The sequence below is a fragment of the Micromys minutus genome (genome assembly GCF_963924665.1).
Source record: "Micromys minutus genome assembly, chromosome: 2".
NCBI lineage: Eukaryota > Metazoa > Chordata > Mammalia > Rodentia > Muridae > Micromys > Micromys minutus.
This window is the reverse complement of record NC_137971.1, coordinates 2,034,308-2,056,303: the sequence shown is the minus strand read 5'-3', so window position 1 is coordinate 2,056,303 and position 21,996 is coordinate 2,034,308. Positions and strand designations below refer to the sequence as shown.

Sequence of the window (21,996 nt, the reverse complement as noted above, 5' to 3'; positions counted from 1 at the left end):
ACCCATTGTTGTACACCTTTGGGTTTGTATATTAGGATAAATCTATAACACATCACAGAGCCTGACATGGCTAGCCAACAGGTATAATATATGGTTTTTTGTTCCTTATCCTAAAGGTAAACATGTATGGAGTGATGATGTTTGTTCCAGATTCCTGAGGTCTTAGAGATGGAGAAGATTCAGGAGCATGTCTAAAACACCAGCTTCAAGTTTAATTTAGAAGGAACAAAAGAGAAAGCAAACTCAGAGATGTCACATGGTTTGACCTGCCCATCCAATGGCAGAAGGTACAAACTTAGCTTCCAGGTTCACTTTTGTCTTTGATTACCTATTATCCAATATATAATATATAATTTTAATCTGATCGGAAGAAATTATATATTCAGTAAACCAGCTAATATACATGTCAACCCTACAAAAAGGGTGTCACTACACTCAACTTACAAAAGGAAACATTTGTCATAAATTGTCACTTGACAAAATCATAATGACAGTGGCCAGTAAGTAGGTCGAAGATCCTTGGGACCACTGGCTGGCTGACACAGGGCTCAGGTCTCAGAAATGACGGGGTGTTCTTTCCCACCACAGACAGGGATGGGAAAGGACTGAGTTAGAAAAGAAATCATTGCTTGTCTCAGATCTTCTCTGCTGTTTGCGGAGACTCGCCTGGCAGGCTTTCTGACATTGCCATACTTATAGGAATCATACATAGCTGCCTGAAAGTGAGAAGCTAGCTTCTTTACACAATTCTATAATGTAAATTGTTTTTTCTCTTTAGTACCGAGTGTCCTACCTGCTGATTCACTGTGTCAAGGAGGCGTACTCCATCTTTGCTGTGTGAGGTTAGTGTAGAGCAGCAGAAAGGGGCAGGGGAGTAGAAACCAGGTAGGCACTTGCTGAACATAAGGGGAACGTTTTATACTGCCCCAGTTACAGATAACAGGACCAGATAGGAAGCTCCCATCAGGGACAACAAGACAGAGATTTTTTTTTTTTTTACAACTATCATTAAAATAGAAGCAGAATAAATTAGAATCTCCTCTCCCAAGTTCTTTTTATTCCCTCCCCCCAGCCCCTCAACTATATCTGCTCCTGCCATTCCTTTCTAGAAATCATGGTATTAAAGACTGAAATGAACGCCCACCTTCTTGACAGGTGCCCAGGACATGACCTACAGGATTCTGAATTTATAATCTTTGGACAGGGGTTTGTTGACTCCCTAAAGTCCACACGTTGACTTGCATGTTACAGGGATGGCGTGAAGGTTTCCATCTTCCTGTGCAGAAATCTCATGGCTTCTACTTTTGCATTCTGACTTAGCCAGCACAGCCCCTCTGAGCCAATCGGGTGAGCACATCAAGAGCTTTCCAATACTCCTGTGTGTGGTAGAAGCTCATAAGCAGGTATAAGAGCAAAGATGTGTGGTACTAAGCTAAACACAAAGGAATCCCAGCCTCTAAAAGAATGTTTTCCAGAACCAAAAAGTCCAACCAAACAAGCCACAAGGAAGGTCTTAAGCTCCAGTCCATGCGTACCAGTGTTGCATGATGGGAAGACTGAGAAGATGTTTGTTCATCCAGCCATTTATTAAGAGCCTACTATGTGGCAGGCGCAATTTCTGATGTGTGAAATGTCTCAAATGTGTAAAACAGACAAAAGTAAAAATGTTATTCTCATACGGTTTACATTCCTGTAGAAGGAGAAAAGTAACCAATATGATAAGGCATATGGTAACCATTGTGTGGGCAATCAGAATGTAGGGGAAGAGGGGGCTATAGCTTTGACTGGAGCACTCAGGGAGGCTACCTTAGATGCTGGTCCCTGAGGGGAAAACTGAGGGTGTTGGGGGGATGCTAGCCTAGTACCTGTGTGTGGGGGTGTGTGGGTGTGGGAGTGGGGGATGCTAGCCTTGAACCCATGGGGGTGTGGGAGCAGCATGCTAGCCTTGTACCTGTGGGGGGATGGGAATGGGGATGATGGCTTTGTACTGTGGGGGGATGTGAGAGTGGGGTATGCTGTCCCTGGTGGGGTATGGGAGCCGAGGAAGACTTAAGTGATGTTTAAAGAACAATAAATTCCAGGGTGGATGTATGCTGTTACTATGCACATGACCATGTTAAGGACCAATGCCCCAGACTCACAGGAAATTGGAGAAGCCTTCCCTGAGGAGGTGAAGCTCAAAGAGACAGTAAATCCTTTCAGTGAATATGAATGTTGACAGTCGGGGAAAGCCTATCAGTTGGGGTTTCCTCCTCCCAAATGTTTACAGCCTGAGACTGCTGTCTGCAGAGACTCCTGTGGATACTGGCCAACCTCTCCCCTGTGCTGTACACACTAAACAATAAATGGGCGGATTCCAGGCTGTGAGTAATTGGTGCCCCATCAGCCTCACACAGCCCAGCCCAGCTAGTCTGTCTGTGTCTTTTCTTTCTCTGCCACTTCATAATCCCATGTCAGGTTTCCTGGACCTTGCCTTGTAGGACACAGGAGGGAAGGACATTCATGGCAAAGCAGGCATAGCAGACACCAGGCCCCAAGTGCAATGGGACTTGGCCACAGAGGCTGAAGGTGGTAGAGGACAAGACAGCAGGGGCTACAGTAAGACATGTGCACGCGTGTGCATGCTGTGTACACGCATGCAAGCTGGGATAACCGTGTGCATTACAGGAAACTAAGTCTACCCTGCAGAAAGTTGAACTCCATAGTGTGTATCTGTCATCCCAGCACTTCATGGTGAGACTCAAGGTAGAGAATGCCTTGAAACTTGCAGACCAGCCAGCAAGGCGTACAAAGCAATGAACAGAGATCCCACTTCAAAGAAGGCAGAAGGTGAAGTCTGACATCTGAGCTTGTCTTACCTCTACACACATACCGTGACATGCTCCCTCCCCCTCTCCCTCTCTCCCTCCCTCTCTCTCTCTCTCTCTCTCTCTCTCTCTCTCTCTCTCTCTCTCTCCCCCCCTCTCTCCCTCTCTCCCTCTCTCTCCCTCTCCCCCTCTCCCTCTCTCTCCCTCTCCCCCTCTCCCTCTCTCTCTCTCTCCCTCTCTCCCTCCCCCCCCTCTAGCTGGCTCTCTCTTGCTCTTGCTCAATCTCTCTCCCTCCCCCCCTTCTCCCTTCACCACAACATCATTTCTAAGTGTTCCACTTGCCCAAGTCTATGAGATAGACTAGGCGGTTGCGCCCACAAAGGTGTGGTCAGTCTAATTAAATGAATCTATCAGTCAAAGCCAGCCCCAAATAGCCCTAAAAATAACTCCTCTGGTTCCTAGACATTTCTGGGTTCCTGGTTGATAACATGAATTTTTCACTTATAGAACCTGCAGCTAAATCTGTCCGTTATCCCAAAGCTAAGTTTAAATGTAGGTGAAGGGAAGTGGATGATCAGCCTGTGTATGTACAGACTTCTCGTCTTCGTTTTGGTCTAGCTGAACTGAAGCAGGGGGTTTATTTTAATTTATTCACTTTACATCCCTCTCGTTGCCCTTCCTCCAGGTTAAATCCTCTCTCACAGCCCTTTCCCCTTCACTCCCCTTCTTCTCTGAGAGAGTGGAGGACCCCTGAGTATCCCCCGCCTCTGGCACACCAAGTCTCTGTGAGGCCAGACTCTGCAGCCCAGCTAGAAGAACACATCGCACGGACAGGCAACAGCCTTTGGGCTCACCCCTGCTCCAGTTGTTCAGGACCCATGTGAAGACCAAGCTGCACATCTGCTACATATGTGTGGGGAGGCTTAGGTCCATCCCCTGTGTAAGGGATGTTTTTCTTATTTCTAAATGGCTGCTAATATGAAAACACATGCACTAGACATCTCAGCCAAACAATGGAATAACAAGACAGGAGCATTGGGTTACCAAGTTTACAAGTTAACACAGCTGCACACAGTACTGAGATTAGTGCTTTAAGTAGATAAATTAAGTTACAATGTGTCTCTTAAGCAGTCATTGAATGAACAAGATGGGACATAAATTGAGTTCCACATTGGCCTTTCTGGCATCTAGCAACTCTCTCAGTCAGCACACGGATCCTTTTCCCTGTCAATGCAACACACATTTTTCAGACCTTGGGCCTGCAATTATTTCATTTCCTTCTTTGGAAATGTAATTTCCACTTACTTTTGGAGAATAAAAGGCAGACAAAGGGGGAAGGAGCAGCAGTATTTTCTGATTAAGATTATCTGTGTTATACGGTGAAGGGGGGCGAAAATCTATACGCACGCACTGAAGCATTTCTCAGAGACGAACTTGCCTCTGCCAAATTGCTTTTGTGCTGGATATTGGTTCAAATGCTGCCAGACTGCCGATGTCGAATTAGTGCTGAACGAATTTAATAGCAAAGGCAAAGAATGAATATGGATCATCTTTCTGGGAGAATGCAAACAGCGCCCGGCAAAGAAGGGACACGGAGCTGTGAGGCTGTGTGCTTTAAAACCCACAGTGAAATTAGATAACATGTAAATCAGCAAAGACGGCCATTCATTCCAAAGGAGATGGGAATCTCAATAGCCCCATGGGAGGAAGAAAATACCGGTTGGCAAAAATAGATCCAAATTGAATTTCAACTTCATTTGTCCAGGTTTCACCTTTTAAGCCAAGACGTTGAAAAACTACAAAGGGAGAAGGGACACTTTCTCTGACAGAACAGGAAATCAGAGGTTTAATTAACTGTGATTACAAGATTCAGCTGATCTGATTGGCCTCACCTCTTCCTTTTCATTAAGTGGCAGTCTAGTTGACATCCTGGCAAGAGAATTGGAGCCCGAGTGTAGACCAATTTCAAACGGAGCTTATCACTGTTATAAAACAAATTGATCCTCTTCTGCACTGGTGTGCAACATGCTCAGTAGCAGGATTACACCTACCAAAGCGCCACTTGGAAACCGGTCTCTATAGATAACCCTGCACTTGGCGCACAGTCAGTCTCTGGAAAGAACAGGATGAAGGGACACCTTTCAAGGGCCAGAAAATGAATCTGGACAAATGGAGACTCTAAAGGAGTCTGGAAGATGCTGTGGCCTCTCCAGGGTTCGGAAGCCATTAAGCCCGGCTTAGCACGTAAGCATTTCACATGGAAAAGGCAGAAATCTCACCCAGGTCAAGTCTTTGTCTAGGAGGAGAACTCAGTGGTTACACCAGTTCAGGGTGTGTGGCATATACTTTGGAGCTGAAGGAAATCACCAAGCTGGGAGCCTAGAAGCAGAAGCTGGCTCACAGGAGGGAGAAGGGACACTGGCAGGCCACACGGAAGTCTTTCTGAAGAGCAACAGTCAAAGAAAGGCAGCAGTCATTAAAGATTTCATCTACATTCTACTTAATGAAGAACATTGTTACTTACTGAAAGGTAACCTTGGAATTCGTGCATCCTTCCAATTTACGGGGCCCTTGACCTGGCTCAGGTGTTAAAGGACACGGGTTGTTGAATTCTGCCTCCAGAGTTTTCTTGTTCAAGGCTGATTTTGTTACACTGGATACAGAACCCAACACTGGCATGGACTTGGATTCTGAGGTGGCTAATATCCCGGTAGGACCTTAAAACCAAACACATACCTCAAGTTTAATAATTCTGTGTGGTGCTTATCAATGGTATGAAAGATTAGTTGAAAAGCCCACGGGAAGCAAAAAAGGCCAAGTTGGTTAAAAAGTTTAAGCACATGCTAAAAGAAAAAAATAGTCTCTACTCAAAGTTTGCTTTGCTTTGGGGTAACTCTACTTTTTAGGGCACCTGGGCCATGCTGGGAAATTGTGTGCAAACTTTTAAGAGGTCAGAAAATCCCTAGCCTCACTGCCTTATAGATGGGTGGGTCCTCGGAAACACAGCAACTGTGGGAACTTTTCTCCTTCCGAATGTGGCTTTCTGACTGCCCTGCTTGAACCATTTTGCTTCTCAAGAGTTAATTCTTCCAAAAACTCAGCTCTGAATTTTAAACAGAAAATGGACGAATGTCAAAAGGTTCTTTCTAAAAGGCTCATGAAGACTTCTTGAGTACTAAGCAGCTTTTATGAACATTTTCATTTTAATGTGAATGAGCGGTAAGTGGATTTATTGCCTCTTAAAAAAATACAGACACAAGATTATAAAAATTAAGTGGCCAAGAGTTTGGGTTGTTTACCTTCTGGTCTCTGCTGTTCTTTGGGAGAGGACTCGTGACTACAGGAAGGCTCGATACTGAAATTATTGGCACAGCATTCTCCCAGGGTACAGCTTAAGCCTCACCCCGAGTCTTCACTAGGTAGCTCACCTCAAAGTTTTACGACTTTGGAAGAGGCACTCACTTTTAACAGAGAGGCTGACTAGACAATTCACAAATATGCAAATTCTATAATGTCGAAATGAGGTTAGAACACAACCTTGAAGGACACCACCACCGAGAAGAGACTTGGGAGGTGAAAGATGTCCTGGGGTTTGGGGTGTGGCTCCAGTGGGGAAGCACATGCCTGGAGCCCTGCTTCCATACAGTGCCGTGTAAACCGGGTGCTCACCTATAACCCTAGCATTTGGAAGGTGGAAGCAGGAAGGTCAAAGTTCAAGGATATTCCTCACTGCATACCAAGTTCAGAGAGAGAGAGAGAGAGAGAGAGAGAGAGAGAGAGAGAGAGAGAGAGAGAGAGAAAACCATCTCCCAAATTGCTATTATACAATCCAAAATGCTAGCAGATCCCCAATAGTAATAGCTTGGGAGATGCATTCTTTTCTGTGGCTTTGACCATGGCTGGAATACCTATCCCAGAAGGACTGACTAAAAATTTGCTCCATTCTATTTGACTCTTCCCTTAGCCTGACTCCATGGCACAGACCCCACCCCCAGGTCTGGGGACAGGTCTGACTTGACTTCACCTGTACCAGCTGCAGAGCGAGGCTAGTGTGGTCCCTGAGTGCTGTGTTCAGAAAGGCCTTTTCCTTCCAGCTTTGTGTAACATGGGGATATAGAAGATAGTAAGAAGGGCAAAAAGATCAAGCAAAGAAGCTTCTGGAAAGCAGGGATATCAAGTCGAATCCATGATTTGCCTTCGTTCTGCTCTGTTTTGTCCTTGGTAACTTGACAGCAACACTAGACAGCGTTAAGAATGTCCGTCCTTGTGAGACGATGTCTTTTTAAATACACTAAAGGCTGCTGCTTATTTCTACAGCCGAAGCCACTTAGAAAGGAGGACAGAGAGCTCAGCCAGGGCTTGTGTTTTCCTTACATACAAAAAGAAACGAAGAAGGCGGAATGTTTACAATGGTGGTTGCTGCATCCTATGTCTCCTAAGAGCCTCTTGCTGATCTCTGACATGTCAGTTTGGCAGGCTACCAGGCTGGGTGGAGAAAGGGAGCGGCAGCCAGACCCAGAAGAAAAACTGAGCAAGGCAGTGCATGAACCTGGCTGCTTCCTGAAGCCACCTTCCTCTTCCTGTTCCCTCCACTATTCCCCATGAGTCTTATTAGTGTACAATGTTTGCTCAGTTGTGAGTCACCCCCTCAGAATATGCCGACTATGTGTTACCTAACCAATGGCAGATCATATTTCTTTGTTCACGTACTAACAGATGTACAGAAAAAGAAATTAAAACAGGACTGAACATAGCCCAGGCTGGCCTCTAAACTCACTATGTAGTTGAAGATGACCGTGAATTCCTAATCCTTTCATCTCCACCTCTCAAGAGGGATGATGGGTGTCTGCCACCATGCTGTTTATGAGGTTCCCAGGATCAGACCCAGGGATTTATGTACTCTAAGTAAACACTCTATCAACTGGGCTACACCCTAGCCCCGAGTCTACCGGATTTTCATGTTTTATTCTAACCTCCCTTGAATAGGACACTGGACATACTGGTGGAAATGAAAGCTTTGTATCCTGTACCTAAAATGAGTTCCTCTCTCGTGTCTGGAAGTACGCCTGTCTTCATACTGACTGAAACCAAAGTGCCTCCCCATTTCCACTGTGCATGTCTGACTAAATCCATGAGTAAAGAAATGTTTTTGGAGGAATGAGAAGGTGAGAAGCAAAGCACACAATGTACTTGTCAGTAGTAAAACGTGAGTAAAGCCTGAAGCAGAGGGGCCTACAGGAGCACCTTCAGGTGCATTCTGGGAAGGCTGGCACAGGCACCAAGTCACCAATGGATGAGGGAGATGGCTGAGCACTGTTAATACAACAAAATGTCTCAGAATACCTCTTTAACGTTCCTGTTGGTTGTTTGCTGGCTGGGAAAGAGTCCTTGGGTGGGATTTTATCAGTAGAATTTGCAGACTAAACTAAGAACTGAATATGTTTATGCCAGTGTGGTCCCTCTTGTTTTGAGGTAGTCTCTTACTTTCCTGGAGCTTACTCTGATGGCTCACCTGGCTGTCTAGTGTGGTATCTCTTGTCTCCAGAGTAGGGGTCCCCTTGTCTCCACCTCCCCATCACTGGGTTACAAGTCATAGAGTTTAAAATGGGTTTCTGAGGACTGAATTGAGGATATTAATTGAATAATTAACCTAATAATTAACCATCTCCTCAGACTGCTCATAGATTTATCATAAGAGCAAGCAGCTTCTCTGGCCAAGTTTGATTTGAGGATTCACTTAGTTTAGTAAATCCTTATGTAAAGCAGAGCTTGGCCACAATTCCATCATGAATATTCTGGCAAGTTCAGCCAGGCAGGGTGGATCATGCCAAGAATGCTGGCCCCGGGGAGGCTGATGCAGGAGGTCGCATAAGTTCAAAGCCAGCCTGGGCTACATATAAGACCTTCTCTAAAACAAACACGGTTCTAGCAACTTAAAGCTGGTCAACATGGCTTCACAAATCATTTCAATGGATTTTTTTTTTCTCACCAAGGTGACTCTTAAAGACTTCAGCCCATCATCTCTGGTTGCTGATAAATCGTCATCCCTTACCATACTTTCTCTGAGCCAACTTCCTGGCTGTCTCCAAGGGGCAACTTGTGTAAACCATGACCCAACTCCCACAGACAACTGTATCCATGGCCAATGATGTGGCTCCAGCACCCAGTGGCAATGGCGGACTCACGGTTGGTAGTAGAGCCGGAGTCACCAGCAAATTCATGACTAGACTGGGTATGAAGATTAAAGGTGATTTCTCTGTAACAATGCTGCAGCATATGTCTGTCCTCATTAGAGACGCACAAAGAAACTGAGGCACAGGAAAACTGAGTAACTAGACTAAGGACAAGCAGTGGACAAGAGCGGCTGGAACTGAACTCCCAAACCTCCATGCTGTACTGTTGACAAAATCCATCCTCATGGGAGAAGAGCTTCAAGTCCAGCCTTCCCTAAGGAACTATTGTCATCTATAGGCAACAGGGAGAAAGTAGGCATTTCCTTGTGTGGTACACCCACTGGTAAGCTGTTCATGTTCCTGCAACTAACCCTCACAGATGCTCCTATGCATACAATAATAAAACGTGTGTGTGTATGTATGTGTATATATGTGTGTGTATATGTATATATGTGTCCATATGTGTATGTACATGTATATGTATACATGTGTGTGTATGTGTGTATGTATATGTATATATATGTGTGTGTGCATGTATGTGTGTATATGTGCTTATGTGTATGTGTGTATATATGTGTATATGTATATTTATGTATGTATATGTGTGTATGTATGTATATATTATGTATGTGTGTATGTATATATATATGTGGTATATATGTGCTTGTGTATGTATATATATGTGTGTGTGTGTATGTATGTGTGTATATATGTGTATATGTGTATGTGTGTACATGTATGTATATACACATATATCCAAAATATAAAACCAAACAAAATTTCATGAACTTAGAAAGGTGACTAGCTGAAAAAAGAAAGACCAGTGAGAGGGAGGAGAGAAGAATGGGGTAACTGGTGTGAGTATGATCAGGGCTCTCTGTATATGTGCATGAGAAAATGCACCTGAATGTGTTGCATAGGCCTTTGCCCGGGTGCCTCACACTGCACAGGGCCAGTCTACAAATGGTTGGTTACCTAAGAATAAAGATGCTGATGACTATGGGAACATCTCCCGAGGGGCTGAGGACAGTCTCTACCAGCCAGGACTTCTCACTCACATTTAAAAAGCTAAATATTTAACTAATTTCTAAAAGATGGTTTCATGTCAAAGGGGCTTAGAGGAAGAGGAGAAGGAGAGCGGAGGTCCCGAAGAGGCTTACTACTGCTATCTGCTTCTGCCGTCAGCTTTCTGCGACGTAAAATCCTCTCTAACTCAGTTTCACTGTTCTCAGGGCCAAGGGATTTTAAGCTTCTTGAACTAGTGGATTTGTTAAGTGTCCCCTAAAACAAAAACAAAAAGGTTAATATGCAAAAGAACAGAAAATGCAAACCAATAAAACATTGTGAAAATCAAAACGGAATTAAGAAACAAAAAAGTTCTATACAGATATATGTAGCTATAAACTCAAACTTGCACACACACCCTCACTGACCCAAAGTACTGGATTTATCCGGAAGACACTGTTGACGGAGACAGCAGCTTCCTCTCAGAAGAGCAAGTCATACAAGAATGGGTCTCAGGGAGCTGACTACACAGGTCAACCGTAGGGAGACATTATGCACTGGTGATGCAGATGTTGACATCTATCCTGAGGGACATAATGGGTAGGTTCCACTCACCTTGGAAGAACATCTTCATACAGCAGCATGGACTATAAAGCATTCGTCCTCAGGTGCTAAAGAAACTGTGTGGTCTTGTTACTGAGTGAGTGACCCTGGCTGCAAACCAGGGGGTAATGCTGTGGCTGAGAAGCAACATAGGGGCCTCCCATGGCCTACCTGGAGAAGGAGCAGCCGAGGAACCTCGGCATTTTGTGGGAGAGGAATGCCGTGGTCCTACAAAGATGGACTGACTTCCATCATCCTATCAGACGAGAACATGGATGCATGCCTTTTCAGAGCTCAGAAGACATGGTATACAACAAGAAGCCATCAAGCTAGGCTCCTGAAATTGCCCTTGGCTTCTAAGAAGACAAAGACCAATGCTATGGTTTCCCATCTAGGCCCCTTTTGAAGCAGGTGACTGAGGGAGAGCAGCTTCCTCTCTCCTTTACTACAGGACCATCTGAACAGAGCAGTGGTGCAGTCCTCACTTAGAGGTGAGCATGTATCGTATCAGTAACAGGACTTTCATGACCAGAGCCCACAGCCTCTCTGAAGGGACAGGACAATCAAGAGATCCAAGATCTAGTCGGCGGAAATAAAGAACAACCTTCTGGATCTGGAAGCAACTTCCGCTCAGCAAAGTTTGCAAACTTGCTAAGAGCTTTTACTCCAATTTTCTCCTAGCTTCTGGCAGGATCCCCAGGGTCCTGTTGTTTAGAAATTGTAATTCTCTATACCATAAGACAGCAAAAAAAAAAGTTCCTTTTGAAAATCAGAAGTTTACGAATCTCACATGGGAAAAGTTGTTATAATGTCCTTGTTGTCTTTAGGTGAAGACTACACTTGCTTAAAGATATAGAAGGTGGGGGCGGCACTGACCAGCTAGGTTAGGAGACTGCCCTTGCCACCAGAGAGCTGCCTGATCAACTGACATAGTTGAAGAAGGCTGATACTTTATTCCAGCATGTGATACTTTTCCCCTGGAAATGAGACATTTTGTTTCTCATTTGTTGCAAAGATTTGTAAACTATCCAGAAGGAACATGACATGGGCGCTTCAACAGCTCATTCTAGTTCAGAACTGAGATGACTTGGTTCACCGGGTTGTAGGTCTCTATCTACTAGTTGATGAAAAACACAGTAAGGCGTGATTGTTCCTGGAAATTAGAGAGAATGAATGGCCACTTTCTACACACTTGAAAAGAATGCAAAGAACAAGTATCCTCACGTCATTTCTATTTAAGCTTCTAGGAAACTTACCATTTGAATCACTCGTGAGCAGCTATTTAAAAACTGTACAGTTCTCACCATGAAAATAACTTACAGAGCAGTCACATTGTTTGACTCTCAAGGTCACTGTGTGATTTCCCCCCAGTGGAAATAGCTGCTGGAAAGGAAAAAACATGCTATCTACCGTTGTTAAATTCATCTTTTGCATGGTCTTTCAGCTCTGTCTTTGGATAAATGTTATTTTCCCCCCGATCCTGGCTGGGATGCCAAAGAATCCATTTTCCGAGTTCTAACCTGTAAGTGCCGAATTCACCTCCCCCTAACTTTTCTTCACTCGTCCCTGATGTGGTTCACACTGCTAAAGCTTAGTAAAGTTTAGAGACGCTGGCAACTGGAGGACGGGAGAGTTCTCTAGGAGCCTCGGAGGAAACGAGAATAGACTTGGCTAATTAATTCTATCTTAAACAAATCATCTATTAATTCTATCTTAGTAGAATAATCTATTCCTGAGATTATCCTACTTCTATATCTTACTTCCCTATTGGATTCATAAAATGTACCAGTCAGGAGATAGCTCAGAAGCCACATGGTACACATAACTATTTCACTTTACAAGGAACTGGAACCCAGTGAGACTTAGGACCACCTTCAGGTGCCATGGTAAGTCAGAGATAGTCCTGGGTTTTAGTTGTAGCTCAAAACCCCAAATATATTGTTTAAAGTTTTATTTATTTATTTTATGTATGTAAATACACTGCAGCTGCCTTCAGACACACCAGAAGAGGGCATCAGATCTTATTACAGATGGTTGTGAGCCACCATGTGGTTGCTGGGAATTGAACTCAGGACCTCTGGAAGAGCAGTCAGTGCTCTAACCACTGAGCCATCTCTCCAGTCCCATCCTACAATAGTTATCCTACTATTTCATTGCATTTAGCAGTCTTAGTTACCAAGGGCTACAAATGTTACAAATGTTGCCACACTAAAGACTGGTCCACCATTGCTGAGCCTGTTGAGAATGGTGAGGCCGCTTCTTTCCCTCTGATTTATGGAGCAAATGTGGGGATTCATTTGTATCTGTTCATTCTGTAGCTTTTAAATGGCAAGGTGCCTCCAGAGTCTCCAGCTTCCTAAACCTTAAAAGCTCTATATGAGCACAAGAAATGCCTGGTGTATGTTGTACATAAAAAATGTTCGTCTTGAAATATTGAGTGACGTGAGTTTGGAAAGATGAGTTATCAATGCTGATGCTTTAAAAATTGGCTTGAAAACTGTATATCTCGAAAAAAGAAAACAGTAAGGTTTCCAGCTCTCCTTGGCAGAGATTTGTATCTAATTTCTCCCATTACTCCAAAGCCCAAAGCCGTATGACATGGGTTACAGTTTTAGCAGAAATGCCCCCCACGAAGTCCCTCCTGTTTTCCGTACTCCGGGACACCTACCTGCTGTACTCCCTGTATAAATGTTCCTTTCCCACCTTGCTGTAAGGCTTGAGTCTCACTTTAGCTCTTAACTGCTTTGTCACATGCCATGGTTATGGTGTGTGTGTGTGTGTGTGTGTGTGTGTGTGTGTGTGTGTGTGTGTGTGTGATTTCCTCGGAACTGACTTTGATAATTCTTACATATGGACTCTAGATGGAAGCCCTGGAAATTCACTGTACTGGAACCCCACTTTCTCCCACATAAGAATGAATATGGTTTCTTGCCCCCAGACAGCGAGGCCATCCCTCAAACTCCTGCCAGGATAGAAGAAAGTTGCCTTTTGGCAAATAGAGTAGGTATAGGGCCACAGGGGTCCATACTTACAAAAATAAAACAAACAAACAAAACCCAAAAAAACTTAATACAAAGAAATATTAATTCTGAAATTATTAGTCCTACTGATACATGAGTCGCAGAAAAGGCAGAGATCTAAGAATGAAAGAACTCTTAGAAACTGTTTTTATAAATCATAAATAATTTCACAAATTTATCTGCATGAAGTAATATAAAATCGTAGTAATATGTGTTCTGTAGATACAGACTGGGCTATCAGACCCAAGCTTAGCATGTGTGCAGTGCACACAGGCATGCATGCATGCACACAAGCATGCCTTCGTGTGCACACACACACACACACACACAAAATAATGCCACATTCATTAAACTTGCTACCATCCAGCACTATCTGTCATTGACATATTTTTTTGCATAATTAAATATTATCTGATTTTCTTAGTAACCCAAATTTTTAACAAGTCAAACTGAGTCCAGTTGACTCTTAGACATTGGAGCTGCTCTTCCCTCTCCTAAGGCCCCAGGGACTTCTTCAACCACAGGAATTAGCATTCAAATCAGAAGCAACAAAAGGGGCTGTCACAGGGGCAGAGCCCTAGATGACAAAATCTTCCATCATAGATCTGTAGGGTAAGAGCCAAGTCCTTTGTCAGGGGCTGTCTAATCCTTGATTCTGTAGGTAGGCAACCACTGTTAGCCAGTGATACACCACTCTACGGGGCTAATCCCACTCACTTAAAACTAAAGCAAACTAATTAAGCCATTCTGTGAACTCTACTGTTTAGAAATCATTCTTGATGAAAATAATGTTGTTTACCATCATTATGCAGATGTCTACACTCAATGCTTAATTAGCACGGTAACAACAAACGGGAGGGATTATTCCCGCACCTCCATCCCGTGTCTGTTGACGTGTATAATAACTTTGGCCAGGCTGGAATGGGGTCTGAAATCGAGCTCAGTTTGAAGCACTTCCTGTGAGAGTGTTGGAGAGGCTAGTCAGTAAGGATTCTACTGGCCCCAGCTCCCACTTGGAAAAGAGACACCGGGCTAGAGGTGGGCAGTAGACCTGTTTCCCAGCAGGCAGGAAGTACTTTGAGAGGATGAACTTGGTGACATAAAGACTTTCGTGGAGCTAGAACGGAGCTCGGCTGATCTCATGCTTGCCTAGTAGGCTAGAGGCCTGGGTCACGATGGATCCCCAGCACCTATTAATGGCTGTAATGGTGGACACCTATACCCCAGTCCTTGGGAGGCAAAGGCCGGAAGAGCATTTTAAGTTCCCAGCCAGCCGCGGCTGCATAGGAGGAAAAACAGAAGGGAACCGGCAGCCCCCAACACTAGACCATTATATTTGGCTGTAAGCTAAGATTTACATGTAGGTGTCAGGAATTCCCCTTTCCTCAGTCGGGAGGCAGAGCCCCGAGCTTCTTGCTACATTGTTGGGACTAGAGTACTCTTACAGCAAGCAAGGACTTGCTCAGTGTGTGGCCACTCTTATAGAACATGGTCAACAACAAAGTGTTAGACACATGTGCTGGTGCAAAGAACCCAAGACAACTCTTCATGAAAAGCCAGAGGAGAAAGTAGTCTTTCCCTTCCCCATAACAGACAGAGGCTCTTACCAACATTCCCTTCAGTTCATCAACCGCACTTTCCGAGCCCTTTAGAGAGTCTGGCTGTATTTGAAAGGAAAAACAAACAAGAAATTACTAAGTGATCTGATTTTAAAATAGGAAATATTTAATTAAAAAAAAAATGAATCAAGTATGTGTGGTGGGGGAGAGCAACCTGTGAGTTTTTTCTTCCACCATGTGGGGGGGTTTCCCCAAGAATGAATCACCAGGCTTGGTAGCAAGTTCTTTAACACACTGAGGATCTTGCTGGCCCCATATAAAGATTTTTATGTGCTAAGTTGTTGGTGATCTTTGTGGAGGGGGGAGGGTTGTGCGAATGTGTTCATGTGGTGCACAAGTACACGTACTGCAGGCATGGAGGAAGATGCAAACGCCCTCCTTTATTGTTCTGTACCTTGATCCTATGAGACAGGACTCTCACCAAGCCTGGAGCTTGCTGAATTTTGGAGATGCTGACAGTCAGCAAGCCACCTGACCCTCCTCTGTCTGCTCCACTCCCAACCTCCCCCACCCTGTACAGGGGCTGTGATGTAGTCATGCTCAGCTGGGTGCTGGGGAATTGAACCCAGGTCCTCATGACTGCACAGCAAGCCCCTCCCTCAGAAGCCCCCTCCCTGACTAACCCTTTGTTTTGGAATCAGTTTTGCTGTTGGGTTTTTTGGATTTTTTTTTCCTTTATTTGAGATTTAGAGGAAAACATCAGTTACTTCAATGCTACCAGATAGCCGCTGAATAAAAACCAAGAAGGATATTCCATTTATATCTAAAGCAAAAAGATTCCGGCTGCCTTCTTCTAAGTAGTATGTTGCCTTGTGGGTATCATCCTAGCTACAGAAAGTTTTAGTAAATACTAGGTTTTAAAGATTTGATTCCAAATCACCAGGCATTTTAGTAACAAGCTGTTCTTAGACATAGCTTAGGCTTAGGGCAGCAAAGGGAGATGGGCTAGAGAACTTTGAGAGAAGAAAAAAAGGTGCTGGGCAAAGGATTCTCAGTTCCAGAAAGGCTGACCGACAGAAGGTAGGCCTTTCCCAGTAAGACCACATTAAGAGGAAAGTGCACACACATGCACACACACGCATGCATGAGCACACACAGGCAAATGCAATAATAAAATCTGTTTTTTTTAAATGATCCCATTTTCATTTCTCAAAAATAAAGACAAAAACCAGGCTAGGATGTTTAATCTTCCTAGCCTGGATTTCTTTAAAAAGAGAGAGAGAAAGAGAGAGAGAGAGAGAGAGAGAGAGAGAGAGAGAGAGAGAGAGAGGGAGAGGGAGAGGGAGAGGGAGGGAGAGGGAGAGAGAGGGAGAGAGAATTTTCTCATCATCAGACACAAGCTTTATCATACCAATTCTAACCAGGCCAGTTCTACCTACCTGGAATATCAAGAGATTTGGAAAATAGGACAGCAAATAAATGTCCACAACACAGGTTAGTTCTGAGGAAAACTGAGATGATAATGTCTTTTAGACCAATGCCCTACCTACAGGCATAGTCAAAAGTGCTGCTTTACACCTGCATGGGCCTGGCTGTGGCAACCTTCTAGAGCCTGGACCACATACTATCAGACTGTGATATCCTGGAATATGTGGTACTGGAGAAGAAGTTTCGATTCAAGCTCACACTGACCATGTGCAGCAGAGGTTATCAGCCTGGTCTCTCAGTGCTGCCCTGACTGAGTCTGATGGCAGAGTGCTATACTACACAGTCTGATGGCAGTCAGTGAAAAGCCCAGCTGTCCATGGATCCTTGATGGGGTGTTTTTCAGATTTTGAGCTCACATGAAATAAGGGCCAGTTGTTGCAAGAAAAAGAAAGCAGAAGGGATGTCCTGAGGATGAGAGTAGACACAGGGCAACTGCTGTGTTAAGATGCTGTTAATATTTTTGTTTGTTTGTGATAAGAGTCTTTCCCAGGCTGGCTTCCAAGTCATGGAACCCCTTCCCTGGCCTCCCAAGTGCTGTGACTGCAGGCTCGAGCCATCACAGCATGCTCAACATTTTTTACTGTAAAGTAACTTGGTTTATTGTGTGATACTGTATTTTTCCCTAGGAATAGTTTGCTCCCACTTATTCTTTCCATAATGGTTGTGACATTAAAAAAACAAAATGAAACAGGAAAATGTTTTCTTTGCAAGGTGGCGTCCAGCCTCGTGGAGTCGCACGCAGAGGGGCTGGCCAGCTTACAGCACCTAAACTGTTGCAGGATTATTCTATCCATCTTCCTTCTAGCTCTCCCTCCCCTAGTTAGAACCCTGCTTCCAGATCCCTGGCTCACCCAGGAGGCACAGTTGGCTGAAATCCCTGTCTGCCTAGAAGTGAGGCAAGACTTCCTTCTTTCTGAATCCGGGCTCCAGTGAACACTCCTACCTCACCTCTCTGTCTTGCCTGCTTGTTACCAAGTGGCAACTTTAGAGATGCCTTAAAACTTCTATCCAGCAGCTATCCCACAGGAATACAAAGTTAGAGGGGGGTGGCTGAGGAGCCGCTTCACTGATAAATAACTTGTCTTGCCAGCATGTGGACCTGGATTTGAACTCACTTGAAGAAAGTTTGGTGTGGTGGCATATGCTTATAATTCTGGCCCCGGGGAGGTGAAACTCAAGAAAACCCGTGGGGCTCACCAGCCAGCCAGCCTGGCCTAATCAGCCGACTCCAGACCATCGAGAGAGGCAAGAATCATCCTGAGGGGCAACCCCTCAGGTTTCCCCAGCCTCTCCCCACACACACGGGCATGCACGTCACAGACATGGATGTATCTGCGTGAACCGGCACAGATACAAAGGCACAGATGTGCGTTCATGCCCACACTCACTCACTCACAAAAGAGGAGCAGTCTTGAAAGGAAAACAGACACAAGCCATAGAGCACATTGAACAAAGAAGGGAAAGACGGTTGCCCACATCTCATTAGAGCGGCGAAAGAAAGGATATTTTTTCTTTCAAGAGAAATCTCGAAAACTGTTATTGGGCCCAGTTTGAATGTGACAGACAGACAGACACAAGAAATGAGGGAGGCCTGTGTGAGCTCCCAGCATGCATCCCTCTCTGTGCTACTTGGGAGGCAACTGCTGGTATGCAGGCAAACAGGCTGAGTCTGCTGTTCCATCTCTTCTACTGTTACCAAGTGGTCCCCTGCTTACACACTGTGACCTCAGGGAGGCACGTGTGTGTTCCTTACTGCCTTACACCCAGTGCCCACAAGAGTATGACACAGAGCAGGTACTCAGAAACCCACGAGAGAACAAGGGAACAGAGAAAAGACATCTGACATGGTGATGTTCGTCCACACACCTCTGGAAGAGATGACAATGCCAGGCAGTAACAAGTGTGACCTTCCAAACCAGCTCAGGCGCCTGTGGTTACGGAGACCTCTCAAAACAGGCTCATACAAAACTGAAAACCTTGGCAGTCAGTCTTGATATAGTTTTCATCAGATCCCAAACTTTCACATTAAAGGGGGGTTGGAGTGTAGAGATGCTCAGCTGCTGTACCGGATGCTCTTTCAGAGGACCAGGGTTTGACTTCCAGCACCTATATGGGAGCTGGCAACCACCGCTAACTCCAAGTCTAAGGAATCTGATGTCCTTCCTTGGATAGCAGATATGAATGTACTTCACAGACATACATGCAGGCAAAACACCCATAACTATACACTCACACTTGGGCACGTGCATGCACACACATGCATTTGTACACACACGAACACATGTACACATGCATTCACACACACATACACGTGCACTCGCACACACATACACGTGCACTCGCACACACATACACGTGCACACATGCACACATGTACACACACATGAACTCACACACATGTACACATATACACACATGCATATGCATGCACACGCATGAACTCATGCACACATACAGCTGAGTGTAGAGTACATAGCTGCACATACCTTTGCCTTGGGTCTGGCTGTCTGGTTAACTGGTCTAAGATGAACTCCCTTTTTAATTCTGTCCATCATCTCTTCCACTGCCTGCCTCTTCAGATCTGTGACTTCCTCAGCTGTGTGAAGAACACACACAGAAATCACACAGGGACATAAGAAACGGCGAATTCCTCTTGCTGGCGACATTATGCTGTGTGATAATAGAAGTCGATTTTTTTTCAGGCTGTGGCAGAGCACCGATAATTCACTATGGGTAACAGCTACTCTGGCAATTCTCCAAATAATATTATTTTTTAAATTAAGAAAAATTCCTAATCAGAACACTTAGCATTATAACAATCAAAGTCAAGTTTGTAGCATAGAAAATCAATATTGTTTCATGTAAGAGAAACATAACACAAAAATAAACTTTAAGATATTCATATCTCCAGGCCTTCCCCAGTGTGCGCTCTCTCTCCCCCCTCCCTCCTTCCCATCTCCCTCCCTCCCACCTCCCTCCCTCCCACCCCACTCCCTCCCACCACCCTCCCTCCCTCCCACCTCTGTTTGTGTTGTTTGATTGCCTTTGTATACATGTACAGAGACCATAGGAGCACACTGGGTGTCATGCTTTATTTCTCTTCACATTATTCCTTTGAGACATGGTCTCTCACTAAACCTGGGGCTCGGCTGGTGACCTGCAAATTCCAGCACTGACTCCACCTCCTCCCCCTCCTTTGTGTAGCCAAGCCTTGTTTTTCAAGGTGTTGCTGGGGATTTGATCCTCTGTCTTCATGCCAAGTGTTCTTACCCACTGAGCCATCTTTCGACACTGTACCTTTCCCAAATCGTCCATCTTTGCCCCAAAGATTTTTTTTTGGAGTTATTAAATCTTATATGTCAAAGAAAGTGGACTAAAGCCTATCTAAAAGAGGACATCCAAGAGATCTCTTTATGGGAAAGAAGTTCAGTCAAGATATGAACAACAAGAAGGCAAACCTGTTTTTAATACCACGCTTGTTTAGGAATTACATAAATAGGAAACATTTAAGCAAACCTTTCCTCAAGTCTAATTAAAGTATCCATGTTTTAAAAAATAACAAATATGCATCTAGCAATGACTGAAATGAAACCATTAAATGTGATTTAAACTTCAGCTTTCAGGGGTTGGGGTGTGACTCAGGAGTAAAGTTCTTACCTACAATGTATGATAAAAGAAAGCCACCTATTGCCTGGTGTGTGTGTGTGTGTGTGTGTGTGTGTGTGTGTGTGTGTGTGTGTGTTTGTGTAGCACACATGTGAAGGTCAGAATAGGGCACCAGGTGTCTTACATTGTTCTCTGTCTTGCTGACTTTGAGACAGGTCTCTCACTGAATTCGAAGCTTGCCATTTTGGCCAGCCAGCCAAGTGGCTCATGGAATCTGCCTATCTCTGTCCCCAAAGGAGCTAGAGGCATGAAACAATGTTTTAAATGGATTTGAACTCAGTTCCTCATGCTTATGGAGTGAGCATTCTTGACTAAGCCACCTCCTCAGCCTCTAGTGTCTGATTTTTCTTGCTTGCTGCATGTACAGCTGAGGATTACAAATGAGTTAAACCTGTTGATCAAAATCAATTTGTTTTTTCTCTGCTTGACCAGAGTATGGAATTACTTTGGAACATGTCACCATTTCTGTGCTTCTAGTGAACTCACAGAAGCTAAGTGCCCACTGAGTCCTAGGCTGCATGGCCGACTCTGTCTGATCAATTCTGAACTCTGGCTTTAAACAGACACAGTGTCTGTACTTTTAGGGGAGAGATGGCTAAGCCCACATAGACTGCCTTCTAGATGAAGTGGACCACAGTGTACCCAAAACTAATTAGTGCTAGTTTCCAGTCTAACTCATGGCTTCTTTCCTGAGGAGACATCATGTGGACCTGGGTAGCCATTCTTCATCTCTGAATCCCTAAGGGAACACCAGAATTTAGAAGTTTCTATTATCCTCAACTTGGCAGCACCAAATGGCTGAATCACTGCTACATTCATAAATATAATCTCACTTCAAAGACAGTTCTGTCCGCAGAGGGGGTTGAAAAAAGTAAGAATTAAAATGTTTCAATGTGGAAAATAATTCAGGTCCAAGAGCCACCTTTCCACAGGTGTCTTAGTTACTTTTTAGTTACTCTCCTCATTTTGCAACAGTGGGGAAAAGCCACCTAAGGAAGTCAGGGTTTGCTTTAGTGCAATACAACAGTAAATCTCTCACTGTGGGGAGTCAGGCTGCTGGGGCATTTAGAGTGGGTTTTCTCATCTCCACTAACCTAATCCAGAAACTTCCTCATCAGAATGCCCAGAGGTTTGTCTCCTGGGTGATTCTAGATCTTGTGAAGTTGATAATCAGTATCAAACATCACACAGTGCAACATGGGAGACACAAGTACCAAAGCTAGAACTCACCAACAAACTGAAAATGTTGGAAAAAGGAAACAAAGAAAAAAAAATCTGATGCTTTGGGTTGATCAACTGTGTGCCCTTAAATAGAATTTGGGGGTGGGAACTAATTCTGGTGGCTCACAAATATCTTCAAGGAGGCAAACAAGAAATTCACTCACTCATTCACTGCCTCTCTTGATGTCCAAATATCTGTATATACAATGCTTTCCTGACCCTGCTCAAAAGGAGATTAAAAAAAAAAAAAAAAGTCATGCCTTGTACATAAGCACCTGACATGGGACGTGGTTTAGTCCTTGGAACTCAGAGACATTTTAAAACACCTTTATCCCCCTCTTGGTTTTGTTTTGTTCTTCAGAAAAGCTGCCATTTTGAGTGAGACTGGGAAGAGCCACATGGCAAAGGAAACACCGCCTACAAACAGATTAGCGCTCTGCAAGGAGTGACTGCA

The 21,996-nt window shown here is 44.4% G+C and overlaps 1 protein-coding gene across 1 annotated transcript in view; it reads right to left on the bottom strand.

Moving 5' to 3' along the window:
- SHTN1 (shootin 1) overlaps positions 1-21,996 on the bottom strand; it is a gene marked incomplete at its 5' end in the record, with an annotated part of 105,197 nt that overhangs the window by 11,175 nt on the left and 72,026 nt on the right. Inside the window, 4 exons of the mRNA XM_080911736.1 lie at positions 5,332-5,524; positions 10,141-10,261; positions 15,216-15,269; positions 19,142-19,251. Coding sequence (XP_080767862.1) covers positions 5,332-5,524; positions 10,141-10,261; positions 15,216-15,269; positions 19,142-19,251 — 478 coding nt within the window. The remainder of the gene's footprint in view (positions 1-5,331; positions 5,525-10,140; positions 10,262-15,215; positions 15,270-19,141; positions 19,252-21,996) is intronic.